Source organism: Cyrtonyx montezumae, unplaced genomic scaffold, assembly GCF_038088225.1.
Source record: "Cyrtonyx montezumae isolate F1298 unplaced genomic scaffold, pur_monq_1.0 scaffold_18, whole genome shotgun sequence".
NCBI lineage: Eukaryota > Metazoa > Chordata > Aves > Galliformes > Odontophoridae > Cyrtonyx > Cyrtonyx montezumae.
In genome coordinates this window covers 16,719,631-16,742,977 of record NW_027071914.1, presented here as the reverse complement: position 1 = coordinate 16,742,977, position 23,347 = coordinate 16,719,631, and the positions used below count along the sequence as shown (strand labels likewise).

The 23,347-nt window shown below is 48.7% G+C and overlaps 1 protein-coding gene across 1 annotated transcript in view; it reads left to right on the top strand.

Annotated features, from left to right (window-relative positions):
* Positions 1-23,347, top strand: part of NR3C1 (nuclear receptor subfamily 3 group C member 1) — a 49,551-nt gene that overhangs the window by 14,404 nt on the left and 11,800 nt on the right. The window contains exons 3-4 of the mRNA XM_065734925.1: positions 15,530-15,693; positions 19,580-19,696. Coding sequence (XP_065590997.1) covers positions 15,530-15,693; positions 19,580-19,696 — 281 coding nt within the window. The remainder of the gene's footprint in view (positions 1-15,529; positions 15,694-19,579; positions 19,697-23,347) is intronic.

Here is a 23,347-nt window from a genome sequence, read left to right as displayed (position 1 = left end):
TCCTCTTCCCTGAGGGTCAGCAAGGGTTGGGACCTCCAGAGGGAGTGCAGCTGTGCTGCACCTGGAAGCTCTCCTATGGCACAGTGAGCCCAGAAAAGTGGGTGGGGGTTCGAGCAAGAAGGGGCAGCATGGGGAAATCACCCGTCATTGCGTGTTGAGAATAAAGGTCATAATTTGGAGCTGGCAGCTGTCGTCAGGGAGTGGGCTCTGCAGTGTCACCGCTGGCGTCGAGCAGTCATCAGCTCAGTGTGCAACAGCAGCCAGAAAAGTAAATACCGTTGTGTTATCAGAAAGGATAACGAGAATTCCTCGTACTGCTCGGTACGGCCTCGGTGCACCGCTGCTCTGCCAACCCATCCTCACGTGGGGGCAAGTTGGGATTTGCTGCCAGAGCTCTTCTGTTTGTCAGATGTTTGCCTTAAGAGCCCCTGAAAGTCAACAGCTAAGCAGACAGAATGGAGGGAAAACTGAAATCTGCTCAGGTGTGTGCTCAGGAGGGGCTCGCTTTGAGAAACAGTGATTGTCCGTGTCATGCTGGTGCAGTGACACAGGTACAAGTTGCACTCGCCTTCCCTGTGGTCCGAGGAGCTGTGCATCTGTCTGAAGTCACCTCGGGGCACACTGAGGGTCCTTAGCTCCTGCGTCATCTCAGGAGCTTGCTTCAGTCTAAACCATTGGGGATGATGCAATGATGAGATCCCACTGAGAGAGAGAGAAACCAGATTTTAGGAGTTAAAATAGTATCTGAATCCCGCAAGTTGGATATGGGGGGTGGTTCCGTGTCTCACGTGGCTGATCCATTACTGAGACGTGTGAACAAATTAACCATTGCTGATGAGAATAATAACTCTAAAAGAAACTTAAACTATAAGAACAAGCACAGTCTAAGAATAAGATTTAATAATAATAATCAGTAGTCATATTTTCAGTCCAGATTAATTTCACCTCATCTCAAGAGCCAAACAAGGTGCTAATTTTACAAGTGTGGCCTCGCTGAGCACTCAGCAGTCAGTACTGTGTTAACTCCAAGTAGCACAGGCCCCCTTCTCTGCCTGCTGCCTGGGCTGAGAAACTGAATTTCAGGTAATTATATTCCTAAATCTGAGACCTCAGCACACCTACATTTCAGTGAGGTTAACTGAACTCTGAATAGAAGCTGTACACAAGTAGATACGATGGAGTCAGCTGCTGTTATTTCAGCTCCTCTGTGTGTTTTGCACGCGGTGCTGTTCTGAGCATTGTGGAGCAGTTGCAGCTCGAAGCATTTTTCTGCAGCAGCAGTGCATGCAGAAATACAGGACAGGGCCAAAGGTCCGTGGTGTTTAATCTGGGCTGTGATGGCTTGAGCGAGGCCAAGAGCCGGAGATAAGCAGGGCGGCCTTTTCAAGGAGAGAATGATAAGTGTTTCCCTGTATTGTTTATTCTTGCCATTTTAATCACAAGTCGTGCACCATCTGGCATTTTTCCTTCGGCTCTGCTGACAGGCTTGCGGTTGTGAGAATCTCTTTTCTGAGGAGAGCCCTCACTGAGCTGGGAAGCGAATGCATCGCGGAGGTACGGAAGCAGAGAAAGCCCATGTGAGCATTTTCCAGTGTCTCATTAATGTGTTGAGCCACGGGCTGAGGCATCGGTACCTTTCAGGGTTTAGAAGTGCAACTTGGAGTGCTTTAAATACTTCAGTGCAGGAGAAAGCCAGAGGTGTGGTGCTGCCCGCGGCTCTCCGCACTCCTGGGGCTGCAGCGGGCGGCCCCGGCTGCACGTGGGTTGCATTGGGCACTGGGCCCTAACCCTAACCATAACCTGCTGTGTGTGTGGGCAGAGGGGAGCAGCCCTGGGGTGGCACTGCAGGGCCTGGGGGGGCGGCACACAGCTCTGCCTGCCCCCGCTGCTGTGTGTGCTCATGCTGAGCTCTGTGCCGAAGGCCCCGCAGCCTCTACCGATGTGAAAGCACCTCACCTTTACAGTTTGCATTCTTCAGCACTGCTTGATTTATTACCAGGATAGCAGTCTCCGGAGAATGCTGTAAGTCAGAAATAACGGCATTCGTTCCTTTCAGAAAGACCTTTTGGACTGTTGTGTTTTCTTTTTTTTTTTTTTCTAATAAAGCTGACAGCTGTAAAATGTAATTGTAGAAATATTGTAGGGAATTTCATCTACACAAACAAGGCCTAGAAAAGACCAAAGAAAGCGCCAGGGAATCTGAACTTGTTCATGGAGATGAGACGTGGGCTGGGTTTGTGCTGCAGTGTCAGTGTGGGCCGTTCATGAGGGAAAGCACCAGAATATTCGGAAATCATTTCCTCAAAGCGTTCCCTTTTGAAATCAGCTTCTACATTTCAGTCTGGAATAACAGTGTGGAAGGAAGGGTTTCACACGCATGTTTAAGAGAGAGGTTATTCCACACCTTGGAGTAAAATGTGCGTTTTCCTTCTCATTTATTTGAGGGAAACGAGGAAGGCTCCTGTAAGCAATCCTCCTGCTTCAAAAACCCACTGTTTTCACTTCCCAAAAATGCAGAATTACTGAATCTCTTCCCCTCTACCCCTCTGGGGCCTGGAGCAGGCACTGCCCAGTGCTCAGCCCCGTCCCCCCAGGAAGGAAAGCCAAGCCCAGGAGCTGCCCCGAGTGCAGCTGTGATTACAAGACAGCATTACTTGGATGGAGGTAGTCTTTTTTAAACAGATGCACGTTATGCAGATCACAAAAGAGATAAAATTAAGTTGGAAACGGAGCTCCACAGGAAAAAAAAAAAGTAAATCAACCACAGTAATATCCATGTTGCTGTTTCCACTGTATTGCCAAGACTCCGTGTTCTCCCTTTGACCTCAAATTAAAGGCCAAGAATAGAGATTACATCTAAGACCGATGTTTAAAAAACAATTACTGTAAAATTCCTTGTAAAAGCAGATTTGCTTCAACATCCAAACAATCAGCATTCTGTAGTGTGTGTACAAAAGGAGGCGAAGAGGTGCCATCAAATAACTCGTGTGTGCGTTGGTGCCAGGCTGGAGGGCTCACGGATGGTGCACGCACTGTGTAGTGCCTTTGAGGAAGTTCTTCCTTGCTCGAAGAGCCACAGCCTCAGTCTGCGAGCTGGAGTTTCCCCCTTGAAAGTGTTTTGCTTAGGAATATGTGAGCGTGCTTGGAGCGTGGGGGGAAGGAGACGTGGGAGAAAAGCAGCAAGCTTCCTGGCAGATTTCTAGCGTAATTACACAGGGAAAAAGATCGGTTACAGGCATTCACTGTTTAATTATTCTCCCACTTACAGTGTAGATGTGTTTAACTGATGATTACATAAATAAGATCACTTAAATATTGGAAGACAGCTCGCCACGCAAGTGCAGAGCGCCCGGCTGCTCCGACCGGCCGTGTCCCAGCACCCACACTGCTCTGTGTACCCCTTCGAGTGCCGTTCCCCTCCGACATGGCTTTGAACACACCAGTATCGCCGTTGTGGAGGGCAGTTCTTGATGTGGGATGTGCTGCCAGCTTCAGGAAGCCGAAGGGCAGCAGCCCCAGCGCGGTGCACACCGTGTGCCCGGAGCAGTGCTGGGAGCTGGGCAGCACCGACTGCTGCGGGGATGGAGAGGAGCTGTGTGTGAAGCTCCGGAGCACGTGGGCTCCCAGCTGAGCCCCTGCTTGGCCCCCTCTGCTGTGCTGTTGCTTAGAGGCTTCTGAGAAAGGGTGGAAATCTTCCTTCCAAAATGTGCTAGTCCTAATTTCTGATTAGCTCCACTGTCTTTTCCTAATTTTAATATTTAGGCCAAGAAAGCTGTTTAATTGGAGGAAAGAAAAGGTCGTTGGATTTTTTTTTTTAAGAGAAGTTTTTTTTATATTTGAAAGGAAAGGAAATGAGCATGTAAAAAGGCATTCTTCCGAGCCTGAATGCGATCACAAGTTGCAGGCCGGCTGGGGGCCAGCTGGCGTCCAGCCCACGTACAGTGCCTTGTTTACTTGTTGTCTGACCAGCTACAGTGCGAGGAGTGGACCCACGGAGCCGGAGGGAGCCGGGTTTGCTGCTGGGAGAGGCACAGCAAAGCAGCCATCAAAATATTCATCGCTGAGAGCCGAAAGTGGCATTGCTCTGTAAATGCTAGGTATCGAGCCCTGCCCTTTGCAGGGGTTACAGTAATTGACTGCTGTTGTTGTGGATGTAACTCAGTATGGAGGTGGGAAGGGAGCTGGGTACAGTGGCTGGTGTGGCCAGGTGTGCTTCGGGGCAAGGGATGTGAGCAGGGCACGGCCTGGGGGCTCCTGCATGCTTATCCTCTCTATTTTTGTCTTTCTAATGTGAGATTTCAATTCCTCAGATGTCTCTGGAGCTAGGTCTGCTCTCTGAATAAAGCAGAGTAGCTTTCAAGCACATAAGAACTTCCCTGCGCCACGTTCTGAGTAGCTCATTGTACTGTGGTCCCCTTGGTTCGTTTGTAATGTCAAGGATAAATTGAAGTGTGGCAGTTGATGTGTGAGGGAGGATGTGCAAATGCACACCCACGTGGGAATATGCCAGTGTTAACAACGAGTTACAGAAGCCGTGTGCAGGAGGACCTCACTGCCACCAGCGCACGGCCCCCAGCTCATCATGCCATCACGTGCTGCGTTCTCTTCGTTTAAAACGCTGAGAATTATGCACAGGAGAAAAGAGTTAAGTGTGGAATCAATGTTCAGGCTGCTTCGATTGGCAAACTTTCTTGTTTTATCAGTCTGACCTTTGTTTACTGTTCCTCGGATGAAACATGCAAGTAAGAGGCGTAACAAATGCTGGACTTGGTCGTCACTTCAAAGACGATGTAGTCCAACAGATTGGAGCACGTGCTAGAAATAATGCAAGCCTTTGATGGTACGGTTATTTATTCCTCTTTAAGAATAGTTCTGCAGTCATCAGATGTCATCAGAGGTTGCTGAGAATCTGAGTGAAGGGAGAGCAGTGCTCCGGAGCTCTGGGAGGGACGCTCCGGCGCTGGGACTTCGGATGCGCACCCATCCCCAGGCGGGCAGAGGTCAGCGGCTTTCCCAAATCCTAAACATGTTTGGGCTCAATTTGTCCACAAAGCTCAGAAAAGCTTGGAAAGGGTTGGCAAGTTTTTGTGTGAGAAAGAAGCTTATGTGTTGCTGAAGTTTGCTGGACTGTTTGATCATGGCCTCCCAAAGATGCAGTACCAAGCGGGGCTGTTTTGGTACCATATGCTTATATGAAGTGAGAATTTAATATTGAATTTAGTATTGCAGATGAAAGAAAATCACTGCTGTGAAATTATTATTTGAAGAAAATAAGACTTCCTGAATGCTGTCATCTCTTCTTCGTTAAACCCAGAGTCGGAGTGTTTGTGTTTCAGTTCCAGACTTGGCTTAAGCCAGAGCTGAACACGGACAGCTGATGCTGAGTGGCAGTAAGAGGTGCAGCAGCTGCGATGGTTGGAGGTCTCAGTTGTGATTTTCAGACACAGACACAGTGTTTTGCAATTCGGGTGTTCTCTTTTGGTTTCTTCTCCCTTTTAAACTTTAGCTGTGAATAAGGAAAGGAGTTTGATGTTGGCTGTAGGGAGTATGCTCTTGATCGCAGCACAAGGGTCTCCATCCATCTCCTTTCATTAAGCCTGGAGAAGGGCACCAACGCGTGCAGTTTGAAGGGCACGGCCTTCTGAGAGCAGGAAACGTTTGTGTGGCCGTGGACTTCTGCTTAGGTGTGCTCAACTGTCTAAAGCCATAGCAGTAAGTTGTTGGGAATAGAAAGCTCGTTCCTCTGTGTATAGCGACCTGCGTTTTTGTGGGATCTGTACCATGGGACTTTGAGTGACAGAGCTCCGGAGCTGTGCAGCCTGGGCTGGGGAGCTGCTTTGGCAGGGGGGTTGGACTTGATGATCTCTGCAGGCCCTTTCCAACCCCAACAGTTCTGTGATTGGTATTTTGCTTTCCCACTGGGAAAATTTGGAATGATTTCCCAAAAGATCGTTGGCATCTGCAGCCTTTCAAACCTGAGGGAATCCATGGTGGCTGTGGGAGCTGTGCTGGAGCTGTGTCACTGGGGCTGTGCAGCACCTCCATGAGCGAGCGGGGTAAACAGCCCCTTGATGGCATTCACAGGTGGGGTTTGGACTGGGAGGAGCTGCCAGTGCTGCTCAGGAAGAGAGAATATACAAAGAGGCTGAGATGAACAATGCGGCCAGGAAACTGCGTGAGGTCCACCAGGGAAGGAATACGGCTTCCTTCAGCTGAAGGGGAGGGGGAGGAAGAGCGCATCAGAGCACGGGTAAAATAATGTGGGCAATCCAAGGGGGAGGTGGAAGGAGAGGCATAAAAGGATCGTCGTCCCCCTCCAAAAAAAAAAGAAGAAGAAGAAGAATGCTTATGAAGTCCAGGAGCATGCAACGGGAGGGACGTGGTGAAATGTGGTGAGACATCTCGATAGCACGAGTGAGAGATGGGTGCCAAGTGGAAATAGCAGCAGATAATGACCTAGTGGGTATGCATCCTATAGCAGAAATTTTATCTGTAATTGCTTAACTGTGTTGACAAAAGTGGCTATAGCGCTGCCAGATAGTCCAATGAAGTTGACTTAGAAGTGTGATGGAAATGGCATGCAGTAGCTGTGCACGTCCCACAGGTCTGCAGTAGTGCTCGTTGCTTTTCCTTATGAAGACTCAGGAAAGTTTAAGTGCTGACTTTGTCTCAATAAGCAAATGTAGTGCAAGCTTTTCTTCCTATTCCTACGCTAGGAAGAGTGCTTTTGGATATGTTCTGTGCACCAAAGGGACTTGGGAAGATCCCTTTCAGACATGTTTGCTTGCTTTGAAGCTCGCGTGTGTGCTCACAGGTCTGGAGATGAAGGGTAAATTGGGCCAAAGGCTGAGCCTGAGATGTGCAAGTGAACCTTCCAGCAACGCTCACAGCAGCTCTCTGCCCTGCAGCAGCTTCCTAAGTCACAACCATTTTTCAGTTCATTCCTTCTCTTTCCTACAAGAGTTACTGTTCTCTATCACAGTGTAAGGGAATCTTCCCCCTTTAAACTGAAGTCAGCACACGCTGGGCTCACCCTGCGCAGCTCTCGGCACTGCGTTGGCACTGCTCCACTCTTCTGTCATCTCACCACTGTCCTCATCTGTCCATAAGGTCTCCAAACCTTCAGAAGCATTCCAGCGAAGTGAGAGATGCTGTTATGGGTTCTAGTTTGTTTTTCACACTCTTGGAAGTTATGAGAGCTGATGCCCTGCAGCAAGGCCAGCTCTGTTTGGCCGGCGGGCGGTGTGCGGCCCCGCATCCCCTGGCAGGGATGGGCTGAAGTCCTTCCTGCTGCTGAAGCTGAGGCCCATTCTGAAAGCAGCCCAATATAGTGTGCATTCATGTAGAGAAGGGTCAGAACACACGGAGCACGTGGCTGCCATCTGAGGCTGGAGTGGAGGAAACAGTCAAGAGGAAAGACCAAAAATAATTGCAGTACAATTTACAGTATTGGGTGCACTGCATCTGTATGGCACATTTGTTTCTGATCACAACCGTGTGAAACCCACTGATGCTTTTCCAGTGTGAGCTGTAATGGTTGTTGTATCTGTTAGAAATGTCGTGCTCATTCCACTCACTGGTTTTTACTTTTAGTCGATGTTCCTTTTCTCAAAGGAAAATGTCTGCCTCTCCTTCCCATCTTTATATTAACACAGCCAGGGCCGTACCTCAGAATATGCTGGGTAATTCTGAAGCCAGTGTTGTGCAGTACAGATGGCTTTTATATACCTAAAGGTTTCTGTAATTGTTGGATGAATGGGGGTTTTTAGGCTGCCTCTGCTAAACGCAGAAGTCACTTAAGGACACCGTGTTTCTTCCTTAAGAATCGTGTTTGAGCTGTGCCTTGGCTCCCTTTTTAGACCTTTTTTTTTTTCCTTTTTTTTTTTTTTTCTTTTCCTTTTTTCCCCTTGGTTTCACTGGTGGTTTGTGAGCTTCTGGACTCCTGTTCAAAGTTTAAAGAACAATAACTAGTCAAATGTAAAATAATGTCAATTGGACAACCTATGACTCAACAGTCGACCAAGTCATCCTGGCTCCGCATCAAATGGACAGAGGCCAAAACCTAAAACTGGCACACGTCCCCGTCCCTCTTCTTCATATATTTTCACTGAAGCAGAGCCCAGAGTGTAACACATCGGTTAAAGCTCCATAATGAAGCAGTCCGCATGTAAATGCATTATTTTTGTTGATAAAAAAGCCTGAAAGCCCGTGCCAGGAGTGAAGGCGTGTTGTGCAGCGCTTCATGCAGACTGACAGGGAAATGTATTTAGTGCCCTGAAGGATTGACCATCTTGACGTTCTTTCAGTATTAATTCCACTTCTAAATAGCTTCTTTAAGTTCTTTAGAAAGAAGTAATGAAGAAAAATTCCTTTCTGCGTCGTTTGCCCTGTTTCCTTCTGGAAAGTTCAGGGCTTTCTCTAATGCATTTGTGCTCGCTGTGTTTTCTTTCAGCGGAGCAGTTTCACGGTGCAGTTGGAAGTGTGAGCGGAGTAGGGCTGCATGTGGGCACTGATGGGAACTGGTGCCGGTCACCCGTGGAGGCTCTGCTGGCACCACAAGAGCCTTGGATATCTTTTTTTTCTAAATAGCATAAATGAACTTTCTAACGGTCAGTCTGAATTTATTTATAGCTTTATGAATCAATTTGATGCTATGCAAGTATTAACCTTCAGCTTTTAAAATATCTGCTCTGTGACTCCTGCGTTTAGTCGAGGCTCTTACTGCCTTTCTTGCAGCACATTAATACTTTTCCATGTACGTTACAGTCAGCTTTCCAGATGTCTTGCCTTTTTTCCTAGCAACATCGTTTTGGCAGCTTCTGACCATGGCCCTGTGATTGACCGAAGCGCTCGCATTAGGAATGCTGGAGCGACATATAATAGAGCTGACACTGAGGTTGTTAATGGAGCCAGTCCTGTGCATGATTTCAGTTCAGTTCCTCAGGTGTGGCATTAGTAAGGGTAGTTTCTGAGTGCAGTGTGTTTGTACGCCCACAGAGATGGGCTTTTCTATGTCGTTCTTGAGAGCAGAGTTTGTAGATGGATCCACAGTCGTCTGCAAAAGTAGGAGCAGATCAAGAGGATATTTTGTTATCCGTCAGAGTGTGAAGAATTAGGATGGCCTTTTATGAACTGATCCCGTGACTTCAGGTAAAGCTCTTATCCAGGTGTAACACAGTACTGGCGTCTGCCTTAATTCTTCACTGCCTCTTTATTGAAGGAAGTAATGAAGAAGCAATGAAAGCGATAATAATAAAAGAAGAACTATGAAAACCTTTGTAAAATGTGTATGAATGGATGGATCCTCCCTTGAAGGAAAGGCCTTCCGGCAGCTCTGCTGGAGCACTCTAGTAAATGTAGAAGTTTAGAGCATATAATTCAATTATCGAGTTCTGGCCATAAATACTTGAAGTCTGCAGTACATTTGAAATCCCGTGAGCTCGAGCTGAGGTTGCAGCTGCAACATCAATTACCATTTATCCATTCCAAGAAAGCTTTGCCTGTGCCCTTGAAACCTTTACATTCTGGAGAGCATCCAGAAAAAAAAAAGGAAAAAAAAAAAAAAGTGTCGTCACTCACTTGCATTAGCGTTTCGTTCTCACTCCTGTGTGAGCTCTAAAATGGGAGCAGACGCCATTTTGGGGCGAGGAGAGGCGGTGGTGGAGGGGCACAGTGCGGTGCTCCACCATGGATCAGAGCGAGCGCGCCGGGCGACGACGCGGGGATGGGCCGTGCTGTGTGTGTCACTGCTGTGTGTGTGTGTCACTGCTGTGTGTGTGTGTCACTGCTGTGTGTGTCACTGCTGTGTGTGTCACTGCTGTGTGTGTGTGTCACTGCTGTGTGTGTCACTGCTGTGTGTGTCACTGCTGTGTGTGTCACTGCTGTGTGTGTCACTGCTGTGTTTCCTTGGGCTGTGTTGGGAATGTGAGCAGAGGATGGTGCTGGTGGTGTGCTGGCGGTACCTGCCTGTGCTCTCTGGGTTGATTTTTATTGACTGGGGATAATCTATGAGAATTGGAGCAGCGGTGCTTGGAACTGCTGCCTTGGCGGGACGCTGTGGCACACGAGCTCCTGAGAAGCTTTCTCTTGACGATGTACGTTTGTCATTGAGGCACTACTAGATACAGATAATTCATACATCTGGTTCCCCAGAGTGATGGATTTCCTGCCCGAGCGGTGCTGGGGTGTGTGTCGCTTCTCAGGAGCTGTGGCTGTGCTGGGAGGGCAGCCCTGGTGTGTCAGTCCTAGGTGAGCGTGTGCACGTGCCCGTAGAGCTGGCAGAAGGGGCCCTTGCTATGTTTTCCTTTCTGATAAATCATTTCTTCGTGTACTTGCTGCAGACAGACTCCAGGTTTGCACTGTGCTCTCTGCGGTGGCCGCAGGGTCGGAGTGTGGGGCTGCAGACCTGCTCAGTGAGGTTTGGTAAAAACACACTGCTTTGAAAACAAAGTCTTTCCTGGTGGTTGTGTGTCAGGTCGGTGTGAGCTGAAGCTGGTTTTTTTGTCCTTAACTCGATCTGGATACCTCATTTAATGCCCTCATTGTGATGTATGAGAGTTGTTAGAAACATGCAAAAACATGGGAAGTATTTGAGGCAATTTTACACAAAGCAATGAATCACGCAGCCCGTTTTAGTTATTAAAGAGTACCTATGTAAACGTGTTCTGTGTGTGTCCTGTAGGTGTATGTCGTTGTGTGTGTGGAGGTGACTGTGAGCTTTTGCTGCCTTAGATCTGCCTGTGTCCCAGTTTATTTGGGAGGTTGTACTCCCAGTACTGTGCTGCAAGTTAGCTATGGGTTGCATCCTAATGTAGACCCGGTGGTGTGATGGTTCCCAGCACTTCAGTTCTGGAAGAACTCGATGCTCTGCAGGGAGCTCCCACATCCCACCCTGAAGCACATTAGGACGTGGCTGAGCCGCGCAGGCAGCACACCGAGCAGAGCCTGGCTTCCTGCTTATCGGCAGGTGATAAGGCATTTATCCAAGTGAGTGATAAAGGAAATGGTGTTAATCATCTTGGCTTTCAAGGGGACTATAAAACAGCAATATAGTGGATGCTTTTATTCACAGACTTTAGGTAAATACTGTAATCTGTAGCAGACTTTTTCTGTTTATTATGGCATCGTTGGCAACGTGCAGTACTTCTCCCAAAGCAGATCCGTTGCCTTCTTTAGATACAAGACAGGAAAGAAAGCTTAAGGATAGGCAGGTTCTGTGTAAGCGTTTTTGGGAGGGTGGCTTTTCATGTGTACACACTCAGGTAGTCCATAGGAATGTTTGAATCAACATCCCAAGCTGCCTTTGACTTAGAGGTAAATTGCAGTGTACTTAATATCCGTGGATGGTATTTGAGCTCTCTGCATACCCCGCGGTTAGCAGATGGAGCAAAGAATGCGTGTCTGTGCAGAGCCTGCAGGCAGCCTGCAAGGAAATCTTTGGTTTCTACCAATTCGTACCAATTTTCAGTCTCTAAACTTAAGCAAGGGCGTTACAGGAGACAGAAGGGCCCGTTGTGCACTGCGGTGCTCGGGGGGGCTGCGGTGTGGGCTCGGTCCTTGCTTTCCACACGGCCTTTCCCTGGGCAGGGGAATCGCCGCAGCCCAACAGTTCTGTGGGGTTTCTGCAGCTCTGCGTGTGCGGGGTCCATCGTGCAAGCGCCGTATGATCTGATACTGAGCTGTAGCAATGAGGAAATGGAAATCTGTAGCAGTGGTGTTTTTGTAAGGAACGTGTTAAAGGGGGAAAACCCAGCCCTCAGTAAAATGCATTTTTGAAATTATTTTATGTCAGCAAATATGTTCTTAATATTGTGATTGGCCGGCGGTGTCAGCTGCATCACTGGACATTTCTTTTGCCTGCTCTGGAAGATGGCTTTCCTGCCATCAACATTAATTACAGTTCTCTGCTTAATAACGAAATCAGCAGTTCAGAGGATGGGATCATTTGCTGTACGCAGCCGTGTGTTTACATTGTTCTCATTGCTGGGAGATAAGGAGGAGGCCCAGATGGTGGTGACATGGGAAGTGGTTCCTTTCCTGCTGCTTCGGCCGTGCTGCTTTCAGGGAGAAGGACTTCGCTGTTAAGATGCGTTATTTGAACGCTAAGTTGACTTTTTCTGGAGGGCTCAGAGCTGCACTGAGTATGATTTTGTGATCTGATTTACTCTGTAGGGAACACAACTCAACGCGTGAGGTATTGGGGCAGGAGCAAGAACCAAACGAGTGGTCTCATTTACTCTGCTTCGGGGTTAGGTACCTTCAGTCGATCCCTCAGCTGTTTTCTCCCACTGCTGATGTTTCATCCATGTCTCTCCTCAGAGCTGGTGCTTGGATGAGAGTAAAACGTTCTCGGCACTTTCAGGGGCTGGCTGCAGGTGTTCTGGTTTTGCAGTTTGTGATGGCAGCGCGGAGCAGCTCACTTGTGTGTGCATCTGAGGGAGCCCGCTACGAGGCGTTGCCTCCGAACTTCTGTGCGGGCTGTTTGAAAAGGTGGAAATTGCGGAGCTGAGAGCTGCCCCGCAGCCCTCCAGGCGCTCCCGCTGACCCCGCTCCCTTTGGGGCACTGTGGCTGTTGATGCAGTGCAGGAAGGCGGTGTGTTTTTAAAACACCAGTGTCACGTTAGCGTGTTTACCACGTGCCGGAGCATGCGTGTTCTGCCATGCATCAGAAGGCAGAGGTGGGGAGAAAGCAAGTGCTGTCACGGCTGCCAGGAGAGCACCAGCTCCGCCGCCGCTTTCTGCCCCGACTTATCTCTGACTGCAGCCCTGCAGCTTCGTGCTCACCCGTATCTGACAGCCCAGCACTGACAGCCCGGCCCAGGAGACGGCTCTCGTCGGCCTTCCTGACTCGCAGCTCTGCTCTCCCACCTGGCACCGCGGGCTCTGCTGCTCCGGGCTGGGATAGGGGTGTGCAGGGGGAGGTCCCCGTGGAATACAAACATCACACCGCCATAAACTTCACCACACCCATCTTCACTGAAGTTTGAACCTTGAGCCGGGTTTGAAAGTCTCTGGTAAATGATTAACAAAGGAACGGACTTAGATAAACAGCGTGGTTTGTGCAGACCTGGTGACTGGAGCCGCGTCTTCTTCAAGTCTTCCCATTTCCCTCCATGTGTTTCCTCGATGAGAAATTATAAACAAATGTATCTGTGCAAATAAAACTTGTTTAGGTATGAATAACTTCTGGAAGTGTATGGGAGTGGACCTCAGTCCCCTCTCTTTGTTAACGCATTGCCTCCAAAAATAGAAGAGAGCTAGCTTTATGAACTTGGAACCAGTGCGTTTCAAAGGGCTTTCTCTCCCGTCCGGACATGTTGCGTTTTCTTCCTTTTAGGTAAGAACCAAGTTTATGAGGATTTTGTTGAGTCCTGAGACACTTCTGCAAATAACCAAAGGAAAACAACAACCATTATATTATTTGCAGTGTGAATCCTCATTTCTTGAGGAGGAAGGCCCAACCTCTGGGGAAGCGGTTTTTTGTCCTCTGCTGCTCCGTCCTGGGACTCTGTGTGAAAGGTTTCTGCTGGTCGCCAGACAAGGGGGCTGCGGGCACGGGGCTGTCCCACGCAGTCGGTGCTCCCTTTGGCTGTGGATCAGATCTGTGGGGCTCCTGGGTGAGGTTGTTCCTGGGGATCACTCCTGTTGCCGCACCCGGGGCAAGGAGGGACTGTCTGTGTTTGGCACTTCTCCCCTCTGTTAGTAAATAATTGCCCTTATCTGATAGAGCCAAGCTTGAAAAGATAGGCCACAAGCGTTTTGGTTAGCTTGTTGGCTGCTGCTCTGTTAATGGATATGACTGCTTGTTTTCAGTTCTGTTTGGTTCTGTGTGGTACCTCTCTATCTGCTGTCTCTATCGTGAATTAATTTCTGTGATACTTGTATGGAAGATGAGCCCAATTAAACATTAAAGGTGACTGACAGCATTCAGCAGAGTGCGTTTGGCACTGCCATCATTTCAGTGACCATTCACGAAAGATTCCTTGAAAGTGTCTGTGTCATAAGCTCATGAGAGCTCCATTTTTTGTACCTGTGTTAGCTGTATTCAGAGCCGTACGTAGAGATGCTTCCCTCGTCTCTCGTTTTTAAATGTCGTAATGATCTGCAGCTCTCAGGTGGTGCCTTATGGACGCTGTGAGCTCTCTGCTCACGCTTCCGTGCTCAAACTGGGATTTGTAGCGTAAGAGAAGGTGCCACTGGGCCTGAGCCTTTAATTACATAACCGCAGACCATTTCATTGTAGACTGCAAGGTGTGAACTGTACCCAGCTAATGCGGAGCGAGCACTGTGGCACTGATCGCTGCTAGTTGTTTGCTGTGATGGATGGCAGCCCCAGGCTGTGCTTGTCTGTGCGGGGCTGGGTCGGCTGCCAGGCACTGACCTCTCGTGATGGAGCACGCCGTGCTCCGGCTGTGCGTTACGAGGGCAGGGAGCGACCAGCAGCTGCTTGTGAGCAGCTTGGGGCTGTCCTCATCGAGAGCCATCTCATGCAGCTTAGTGATAAGGAGCAGAAATAGATTCGAGCCCTCTGCTTCCTTACCCGTGAGGTTGCTTCTCTTGCTAAACTGTCACCACTCCTGCAAACCATCTCCTGCAGGGAGATGGGCCCTAGCAAGCGGCAGCCTCCGTCGTTACGTGACACATTCCTGGAGCGCTTCGATGCTGAGAAGGGCAGGAACACTTCGTAGAAATGAGTGTGAGTGTGTAATTAAAGACGTGTGTTTGTAAGGACATCGGATGAACATAACCGGGGTGAATTCCATCCTGCCATTACTTGGGTGTTGTGTGCTTGATTGTGCAACCTAAATATTTTATGATATTTTTCCGCTCCTTGAGAGAAGACAAATTAATTAGAAAACAGAAAAGCCATCCTATGGATCATAAACAGGGTTGTAATGTTTTGATGAGTGCCTCTTCAGTTGACAGATTAGCTGCTGGTGTGACAGTAGTTGCGGGGCTGTGTGGTGTCCTAGCAGTAGTTCTTTGGTTAAGAACCAGCCCTTTGTCAGTGGACTCGGTGTTTGCATAGGAGTACTGCATCCTCAAATTAAGTGCTGTTATTTTCCTGAACTGCTGGGGTGAAAGGATCGTTTATTGCTATGAATGTGTGACTTAATTTGCAGTTTCTTGCACAGAAGTGTCCCAGTACTAAACCCAATGCTGGCAGTGGGGGGAAGCTCTTGCAGGACTTAATGTAGACTGCAAGGAATGAGGCCATCATAAAGGCGGTGTGGAATGAGACGAGAGTGTGCTGTACGAGTTGATTTTATAGGCTAGGATCTCTGCACAGGAAACTTGGCTTCAGAGATGGGTAAGGGAAATAATCTTGACGTAGTCCAGTGGGCAGTAAAGCAATCCTTACAGCTTCACTTACGTGTTACAGAAATGGCTGGTTAACATTTCTGAGTGTGGTGAACGGTCTGCATGGAGCTGCGAGTCTTTGAGGATGAAGGCAGCCCTTCTCATGGCTACGTTATATTTACCACTATGCCACAGATCTTAATTTGTATTTTCACACCTTTTTTCCCAGCCCTGGAATGAGATCAGATGTGAGCTCTTCTCCATCCACAACCTCAGCGACAGCGGGACCACCTCCCAAGCTGTGCCTCGTGTGCTCTGACGAGGCCTCTGGGTGTCATTACGGTGTTCTTACTTGTGGCAGCTGCAAAGTGTTCTTCAAAAGAGCTGTGGAAGGTAAGACGTGCTCTGATGAGTGTGTGGCTTAAAAGTGTAAGATCCAATTCCAGCTCAGAACGGCCGTCTGGTCCCGCTGGAGCTCGAATCCTCCCGGGAAACCCCAGCCCTGGTATCGCTGTTCTTTTTGTGGTAAATAACATTGATAATGGTGTGATTATCTGAAGCATAGATTCCATTTGCGTGTATAAAATGCTCCCATTCACTCAGGGTGAAAGGGTGCCTTGTTATCTCAGCTTTTTGTTTCCTCCATTTTCTTTCACTGTCGTTTTTGTTTGTTTGTCCTGTTTACATACAGACGTGTCAGTGTGTGTGGGGTTGTTGGTTGTAGGTTTTGCTCTGGTTGGTTTGTGTACGATGGTGTGTGTGTTGGTCAGTAGCTATTCTGCAAGACTGGGAGGGTTTTACCGTGTTTCCTGTCAGCAGCGTTGCTTACGTTACGTATGTGTGTCGTGTGTGGTAATTCAGAGATGGGTGTGTGGGTTGGAAGCACGGGGAGAAAGCGGCGGTGATGGAGTATGGGATGGAGTCCATAGCGGTGCAGCGGAGCGCCGCTCTGCCCGTGGGGCTGTGCCTGTGTGCCCACATCGCTGCAGCATCAGCACCGGGGGCAGGAGGAGCTCAGAGTGCATCGTGTGCCACACAAAGGGCAGCAGTGGTTCCTGTGCTGCTGTTACACAGCGCAGGAAGTCCCTCGCGCAGCGCTTCCCGTCTTGTGCCTCTTGCGGGCAGTCCTTACTGGGCACGGTGGAGTGAGTCACGCTGTCACTTTTTGCTAATGTTTCTGCAAGCTGGATTTCACTTGAGAAGAGGGAAGGCTGTGTTTGACAATGGTACGTCGCTGTTCTGTCCTTAGAAGAAGGGCTTTCCCTGTGCTGCCGACTCACCCAAAGCAATAGGAAATGTAATGACGCAATGGGAAACGGCGTGAAGCGGAGAGCCTCGCTCAGAGGGACCCGGGGATGTTCACAGGCAGTGCTGCTGGGCTCCGTGGGGAAGGATGTTGCTGTGTCCGTGGCACGCTGAAGCAGTTTCTCAAGTACCATGAGAACTAGCTCCAGTACAGCGCGCTGAGCTGTCCTTGGCTCCCGGCTTGTCCTGCCTGAGCTGTGCTCCCATCTGCAGCCAGGCTCCTTGTCGGGATCAACAATCATCTTGGAGTGTGGTATGGTATAGTCATCCTACACACAATAAGGGTGCTGGACGTGCCCCAGAAGCAGCGTTATGTGACAGCTGAGTGTGTCATAGCCACAGTTCTGCCCGTTCCAAAGCATTAACAGGTGAGGAAGGTGTTGATACACAAAGAAATCGGTCCGGCGATTTCTGCCCATCGGTGACACGACTTTGCCACATCTTGTACCACCGCGTTGGTGTTGGATGTGCAGAGCAGGACTGGAGCTGTGAAGCTGCAGCACGCTCCTCATGTTTACCTGCGCTTTCATTTCTGTGTTGTTCCACAGATCATCCCAACCATAATCCTTAAAAATTAGTTACTACAGATGTTTTCAGGAGCTCTTAAAGGATCCGTGAGTTTTAATATTCACCTGAAGGGACAAAAAATTTGGTTTTAACTCTTTCAGGAGCTTTTCTTATTAGGGATGTATGTAGAAAGAGTCTGTAGAAAGAATTGCTTTCATTAATATCTGCCAAGCATCTGTTAGCATTGAGATCCAGCAAACTGCACGTTTGTCCCTGAGCTGTGAGCCTGGAAGCACTTCTTTTGCACCTTTGTCCACAGTCACATACACTGCGATGGAACTGGTTACAGGAACTGGAAGTATCAGTGTCTAGGACACCAATATGGAAATGTATTTCATTCAGCAGACAGTAGAGCCAGAGGAAAAGAGGAAGGATGAAGGTGGGTCAACTGTTCTGTATTTATACCCGCTCTCACACGAAGGTCTTTTCTTTGGGAATCCAGGATTGCAAAAGCTATCCTGTTCTAGTTCTCGTTTTCACGGTGCCTCAGAGCCTTTCTGGTTGGCTTTCTGCAGCCCCAGCCCCCGCACCTCCCTCCTGTTACCACCTCTCCTGCCAGCCCACGCCTTCCTCCCTCCTCCCACCTCCACTTCCATCTTGCTTCACTTCCTCACGCCTTCCCCCTGTGTTAGATCCCTTCCAACACCCCTGCCTCCTGTAGTGCTGCAGATTGTGCTTGTTCCCCAGCCCTTTCCACTCCCAATCTGTTCCATGGAATCCTTCATTCCTCTGATGACTGCAACCCAGCAGGGCCCAGGCTATGCTTGTGCTGGGGGTGGTGGGGTGCTGAGCAGCAGCCTTGTCTGGATGCCCTGCAAGATGCTTACACCTGCGCTGAATTCTCTTGGCAGCATCTCGGTTTGCTCACTACCAGCTTTCAGCAGCATGTTGTTGAAGTATCTTTGGTTTTAAGCAGCAGAGGTAACTGAAATGCGTCCGTTTGGCTGGCTGGCGTGTCTGCTGGGCAGCGCTCCGACTGTGGGAAGCAGGAGGTGGAAAGAGCTTCACCAAATGCTCATGTGACAGAAGAGCTTTTCTATACTGTTAAATGGAGAAATAATGTAGTTTCCATCTGGAAAAAAAAAGAAAGAAAAAAGGCGATAACGGCTCAGTAGTAGATACGAGAAACCCAAATACTTGCACGGACATGGAGATTTAAGGGAGGCTTAGGAAGGAAGATCTATACCTGAAGGTTCTGGATTTACCGTGTGAAATCGTGACCTCTGCTGAACATCTCTGAGATCTGAAGCTGCAGTTCTACTGCAAAGTTCCCGAGTTCTGCTTCGCTGATTGCAAATGCTCAGCAGTCCGTGGTTCGCGCGTGTGCGTGGCCGTGACGCCGCGTCAGCCACGGCTCGTGTCCGCCTCCAGGCAGAGCACTAACGCGGCACTGGGCTCAGTGAGCCTTCCTCCTCTTGCTTATGTGCAAAGGGCAGTGAGCTTCATTCAGAAGACGTTCGGGGATTCCTTGGGGGATCCAAACACCTGGAATGCTTCGCAGGAGGTTGATGAAGGCCATGGGGACGGGCTCTGCGTACCTGTAATTCTCACAGTTGATTTCAAACTGTTCCTCAATCGCGTTTCTGTCTTCAAGAAGACCCAGAGGCTTTGTTGTTATTAACGGAGTATTTGGGAGATGCATGTGTTCCTCTCACTGTTGTCTGTTGGGATGCTGACATGCTGTGAGAGCCCGGGCTGTAGCTTTGTCCCACCAACACCTCTGGTTCGTGATCCCTGTCTGGGGGAGGACATACCTTAACAATATCTTTATCAATAGGAAGCTGTCGTTACATGATTGTTCACATAACTCAATTCACATCCCCTTCTCCTGCAAAGAGAAGGGCAAACAGCAAAGAAATAACCAATTTTAATAGATGTACTCCAGGTCACCACATTTCTGGGGTCAATTACTTCCTGACTGAGGGTCCGTGTGGATGTTAGGGAGCTTGGCTGCCCACTTCTGAATGAAGCAGGAGGGTTCTCGGCTTCTGGAGCAGTGACATCTATTTCTATATGTCGGGAGAGACGTTGAAATGTGTACTTTCCAAATGTGTTTGTGAATGCTATTTATATCTCATGTGAAATCATTCAGGGGGATTGTAAACATGCCGTGGAGGCTTCGAGCTTTCTCCTAGCTTGAAGAAATGTAAGAGAAAGAGTTGTAAAAATAGAACTTGCTGAACATTAACAAACAGAAAATAGGATTTCTCTCTGAGCGCGTTGGATCGGTGTGTGAGCGCTGGGAGAGCGTTGGTCTGCAGCTGCTGGGAGTCACCTGGATCCGTGCTGGCATAAATGGCGTGCGGGGACATCGTGGAGCCCCTGCTTCCTTAGTGCTGCAGGAGCAGGGTGTGACTCCATGTGCTCGTAAGCCCGGTGGTCACTGTGTGTGTTTTTGTGAATGCAGGGCAGCACAACTATCTCTGCGCTGGAAGGAACGATTGCATTATTGACAAAATTCGGAGGAAGAACTGCCCGGCGTGCCGCTACCGGAAATGCCTCCAGGCGGGCATGAACCTCGAAGGTAACTCCGTGTTCCCATCCCCTTTTATTTGAGTCCAGTGAAGTTTCTGCTGTTCGGGAAGCTGAAAGAGCAGCATTTCAGTGTGGTGTAAGCACTGTGTTTCCTGGTGCGTAGCAGCATTTTAATGAAAGTAAGACTTTCCCTGCTGACATTTCTCCCGTGCTTCCCTATCCCCGCTCCTTGCTTTATCTCCTGTATGTGCAGCAGAAGTGAGTCATGCACGCGAAACAGGGTTATTTTTTCTTCCTGTCAGCACGTAGATCTTGTTGCTTTTTCGGTGAATCTGAGACAGCAGAACTCTAGCAGAGGTCTTGTAGGGAAGTGCCATGCCTGCCTATTCTTACTTGGGAAAGTGACCTGATGCTGGAAACCACAAACGGGAGGGAATGCCCAGGCGTGTGTCTAAAATTGGAGCAGACCTTGCATCTTCAAGCTGAAGAAAAGGGAATTATTTCTATCCACGCTGCGGATTCTTGTTCTTAAATGTCTGTTAGGGTCTAGAAAAAATAATATGCTAAAGAAACATAAATGTGCCAGTTGTTATTTGTCCCCTGCTCTGTTGTGGAGGGCTAAAAAGAAGTGGAAGACCACAGCAGCTTGAGATTTAGCAACGGCTCTAAAAAGGCGTAAAACCCTTTTAGTGGTGTCAGCTGCCTTTCGTGTTTGATATTTTTCCTTGAGCCGTAGAGTTTAGTGTGGTATTTACTACCAGATCCTGGTGATCACTTGTGTCGTCAAAGTTGACAGATAAAATAAAAATGTCAAAAATGGATATTAATGTCAACTTTTTTTTATTTCAGTAAAAATGTCCTTCAGTAAAATGCAGGTGGTGAATTGTGTTGGAGATGGATAGTGCTCATGTTGGAGCCCACGTTAGCACATCCTTTCCTGCTGCTCTTCTGCCCCTCCCCACGATGAATGCCCTGTGTTTCTGCCCTGCTGGTGTCTGCTGCTCATCCTCCTGAGCAAAGGCAGAGAGCCCAGCAGCAGAAATGCTTTCCCCCACGCTGTGCTTACACGGAAATCCCATCCTTGGGAGGGGACACAGTGGTTTGTGTACGTATGTGTGCACGTATCCTGACAGCCACAGTCAGCACAGCGCGTCCTGGCACAGCACTGCAGCTCAGGATGCTGTTGGTTGGCGTGCAGTGGGGGCAGGGGCAGCGGGGGGGTCCCTGGGGTCCCAGCAGTGGGTATTCAGCTGGATCTGAACAGAGGATGAATTGGTGGTGCAAAAGGATGGGCAGAAAAGCAGCCTGGAGGGCAGCATGAAGCACATAGCAGTGCGGAGGTGACATGGTTCCTTGTACACCAAAGCCAAGCTGCTTAATCATTTTCTGCTCTCATTTGCCTCGTCAGTCATACATCTGACACTTCTTATCCCCCTTTTCTGGAACATTTTTCGTGCTGTGTGTTTTTTTGAGTTGGGGGCATTGGGAAAATGCACAGCTATCAAGATTCAGGTACCAGAGATTTCTTCAGGAGAGTAATGTTACTCTGTGTTACAGCCTTTATTTCATTGAATTCTCACTTCCTACTTCCGTCACTAATTGATCCTGGCCATTATTTGGCACCCTTTTTCTTTCTGACGCAATTCAAAAATCAATTTATCCTTAGGTTTTATGCCCACAATAAGTCATCGCAAAATCCTTTCTGGCTTTTCATATTGCATTTTGTAGTTAAACTCTTGGCAATTCATGTTATTTTCTGTCTTCTTCATATTGAAGCATTTTCAAGGTTTTTGAAGGATCTCTTCCTGTTTCTAATAATATTAATTGCCCTGCTCTGCCACGGCAGTGGCTTTTGCCTTTCTAGATCCTGCTCTCAGGAGCAGTGTGCACACTCTGCTCCTCTTACGGCAGTGTTTCATCTTCTGTGCAGTGGTGGGAACATTCCACGTAGTGTTGTGAGGTGGTGTTTCCATAAAGGTCTCGATATTCACATTCTGTGTACCGCTGAACTTTTGCCTCCAGAGCATTTTTTCTGCCCCCGTGGTGTCACTGGTTCTTGTGGGGGTTGTGCCCGTGGGTTCCTCCTCAGTGTTTGTTCGGGGGCTGTTGAGGTGCTGTGGGGTCTGACACGTGGCAGGCAGGCTGGCATCACCCAGCTCAACTGCACAACCCTCCCATGGCAGAGCCCTGCTCCTGCACAGGGTGTGGCGTTGCCCTGTCCTGGTTCAGAGGTCCCTCTGTGAGCTGGAGTCGTGTCCCCATTGCAGAGCTGGCACCCTGCATGCTGGCTGTCCCAGAGGAAAGGGCCTTCTGTGAGGTGGGACAGGCCTCATTCACCGCCTCTGTAACATCCCACAGCAGCCTCCATCTTTCCAGCTGCATTGGGACTTTTAAACCTGGCCGAGGGCAGCTTGGGAATCCCTTAATGCGTGGCTGCAGTGGGAGCTGCTGGTGTGACTGGTGGGCAGTGCTGGTGGGCAGCAGGGACCAGCATGGCCACGCCGTCCCACGCTGCAGCCCCTCTGTTCTCTTCCAGCTGAGGTTCTTGGATGCTCTCGCTCATTTCCGCGCCAAGTTTATCTGTAGGGTTTTATCTTTTGCATTTTGCCTTAAGGAGCTGGTTTTTAATTTGTGGTGTTTTTATGTTTGAAAGTATCAACCTTCCTTTTTTGTGAGTTACAACAATATATCTAAGTCAGGTTTAGTAGTGTAGCTTAATAAAATTCTTGCACAATACTTTATCTTATCAGATATTTCTTTGATTGTAATTTTACCAGACTTTCTGGCCTGGAAGTATTCCATCCTGGGTGTCTGCATTAACCTGTAGGCATACGCACGTAAATTTATGTTCGTTTAAAAAAGCAGTTCGTTTGCTTTTGAGAACAAGGGCGATGGCAAATGTGTGTGTGTTTAAATACATAAAAGTAATGGTAATAGCAACAGGAAGAAGCTCTTCGCTCCAAAGAAATGAGTATTGCTGTCCTGCCACGAAAATCCCAGCGGATGCGGACAGTGTGAAAGCTTTTGCAAAGAAGTCCGTGGAGAATTGGTTATCCTTACAGTTAGGATTCTGAAGATTCTCCTGTAGCCAAAGGGAGAAGTGGGGTTGGGATTGGTATCCTGTATTCTGTTCACCTGCAGAGTTAGCAGACTTCTGGCTGTTAGAGACACCGACTAGCTGAGCAGAAGCCTGATAAATGTGCAGCCACTCTTTGCAGTGTTTTTCTGTGTTTATCTGTGAAGTTGCAGAACAGAAATCCATCAATTAATTGATAGAAAGGAAAATAATTGGATTTGATTCCAGTCTCAGCCGAATAGTCCGTTTGGTTCAGCCTCCAGGAGAGGCCAGGTAGGGGATCCCATTGTTGACAGCTGTAGCTGTTTGTAGTTTATGGTTAACATCTCTCTGTGACGTTTTATTTATGTGCCACGTGAACGTAATGGTTTAATTACACAGCGGTGATTTATATGCGAGGAAGCTGGCAGGAGAAAAATCCCCTCCCGCCCAGCATTTCAGAAAAATGTTTTCCCTGGCCCGAGACACTGAGTCACTTCTTACCCATTAAATACATTTTTTTCCTTCCTTCCGTGTGCTTTCCGTACCATCTACCACGGAAACGGCAGCGCCCACTCCCACACATCTTTTCCAAACAGGAGCTGATCCTCCCTGAACTTCTGCATGGAGAGGTTAGGATCAGGC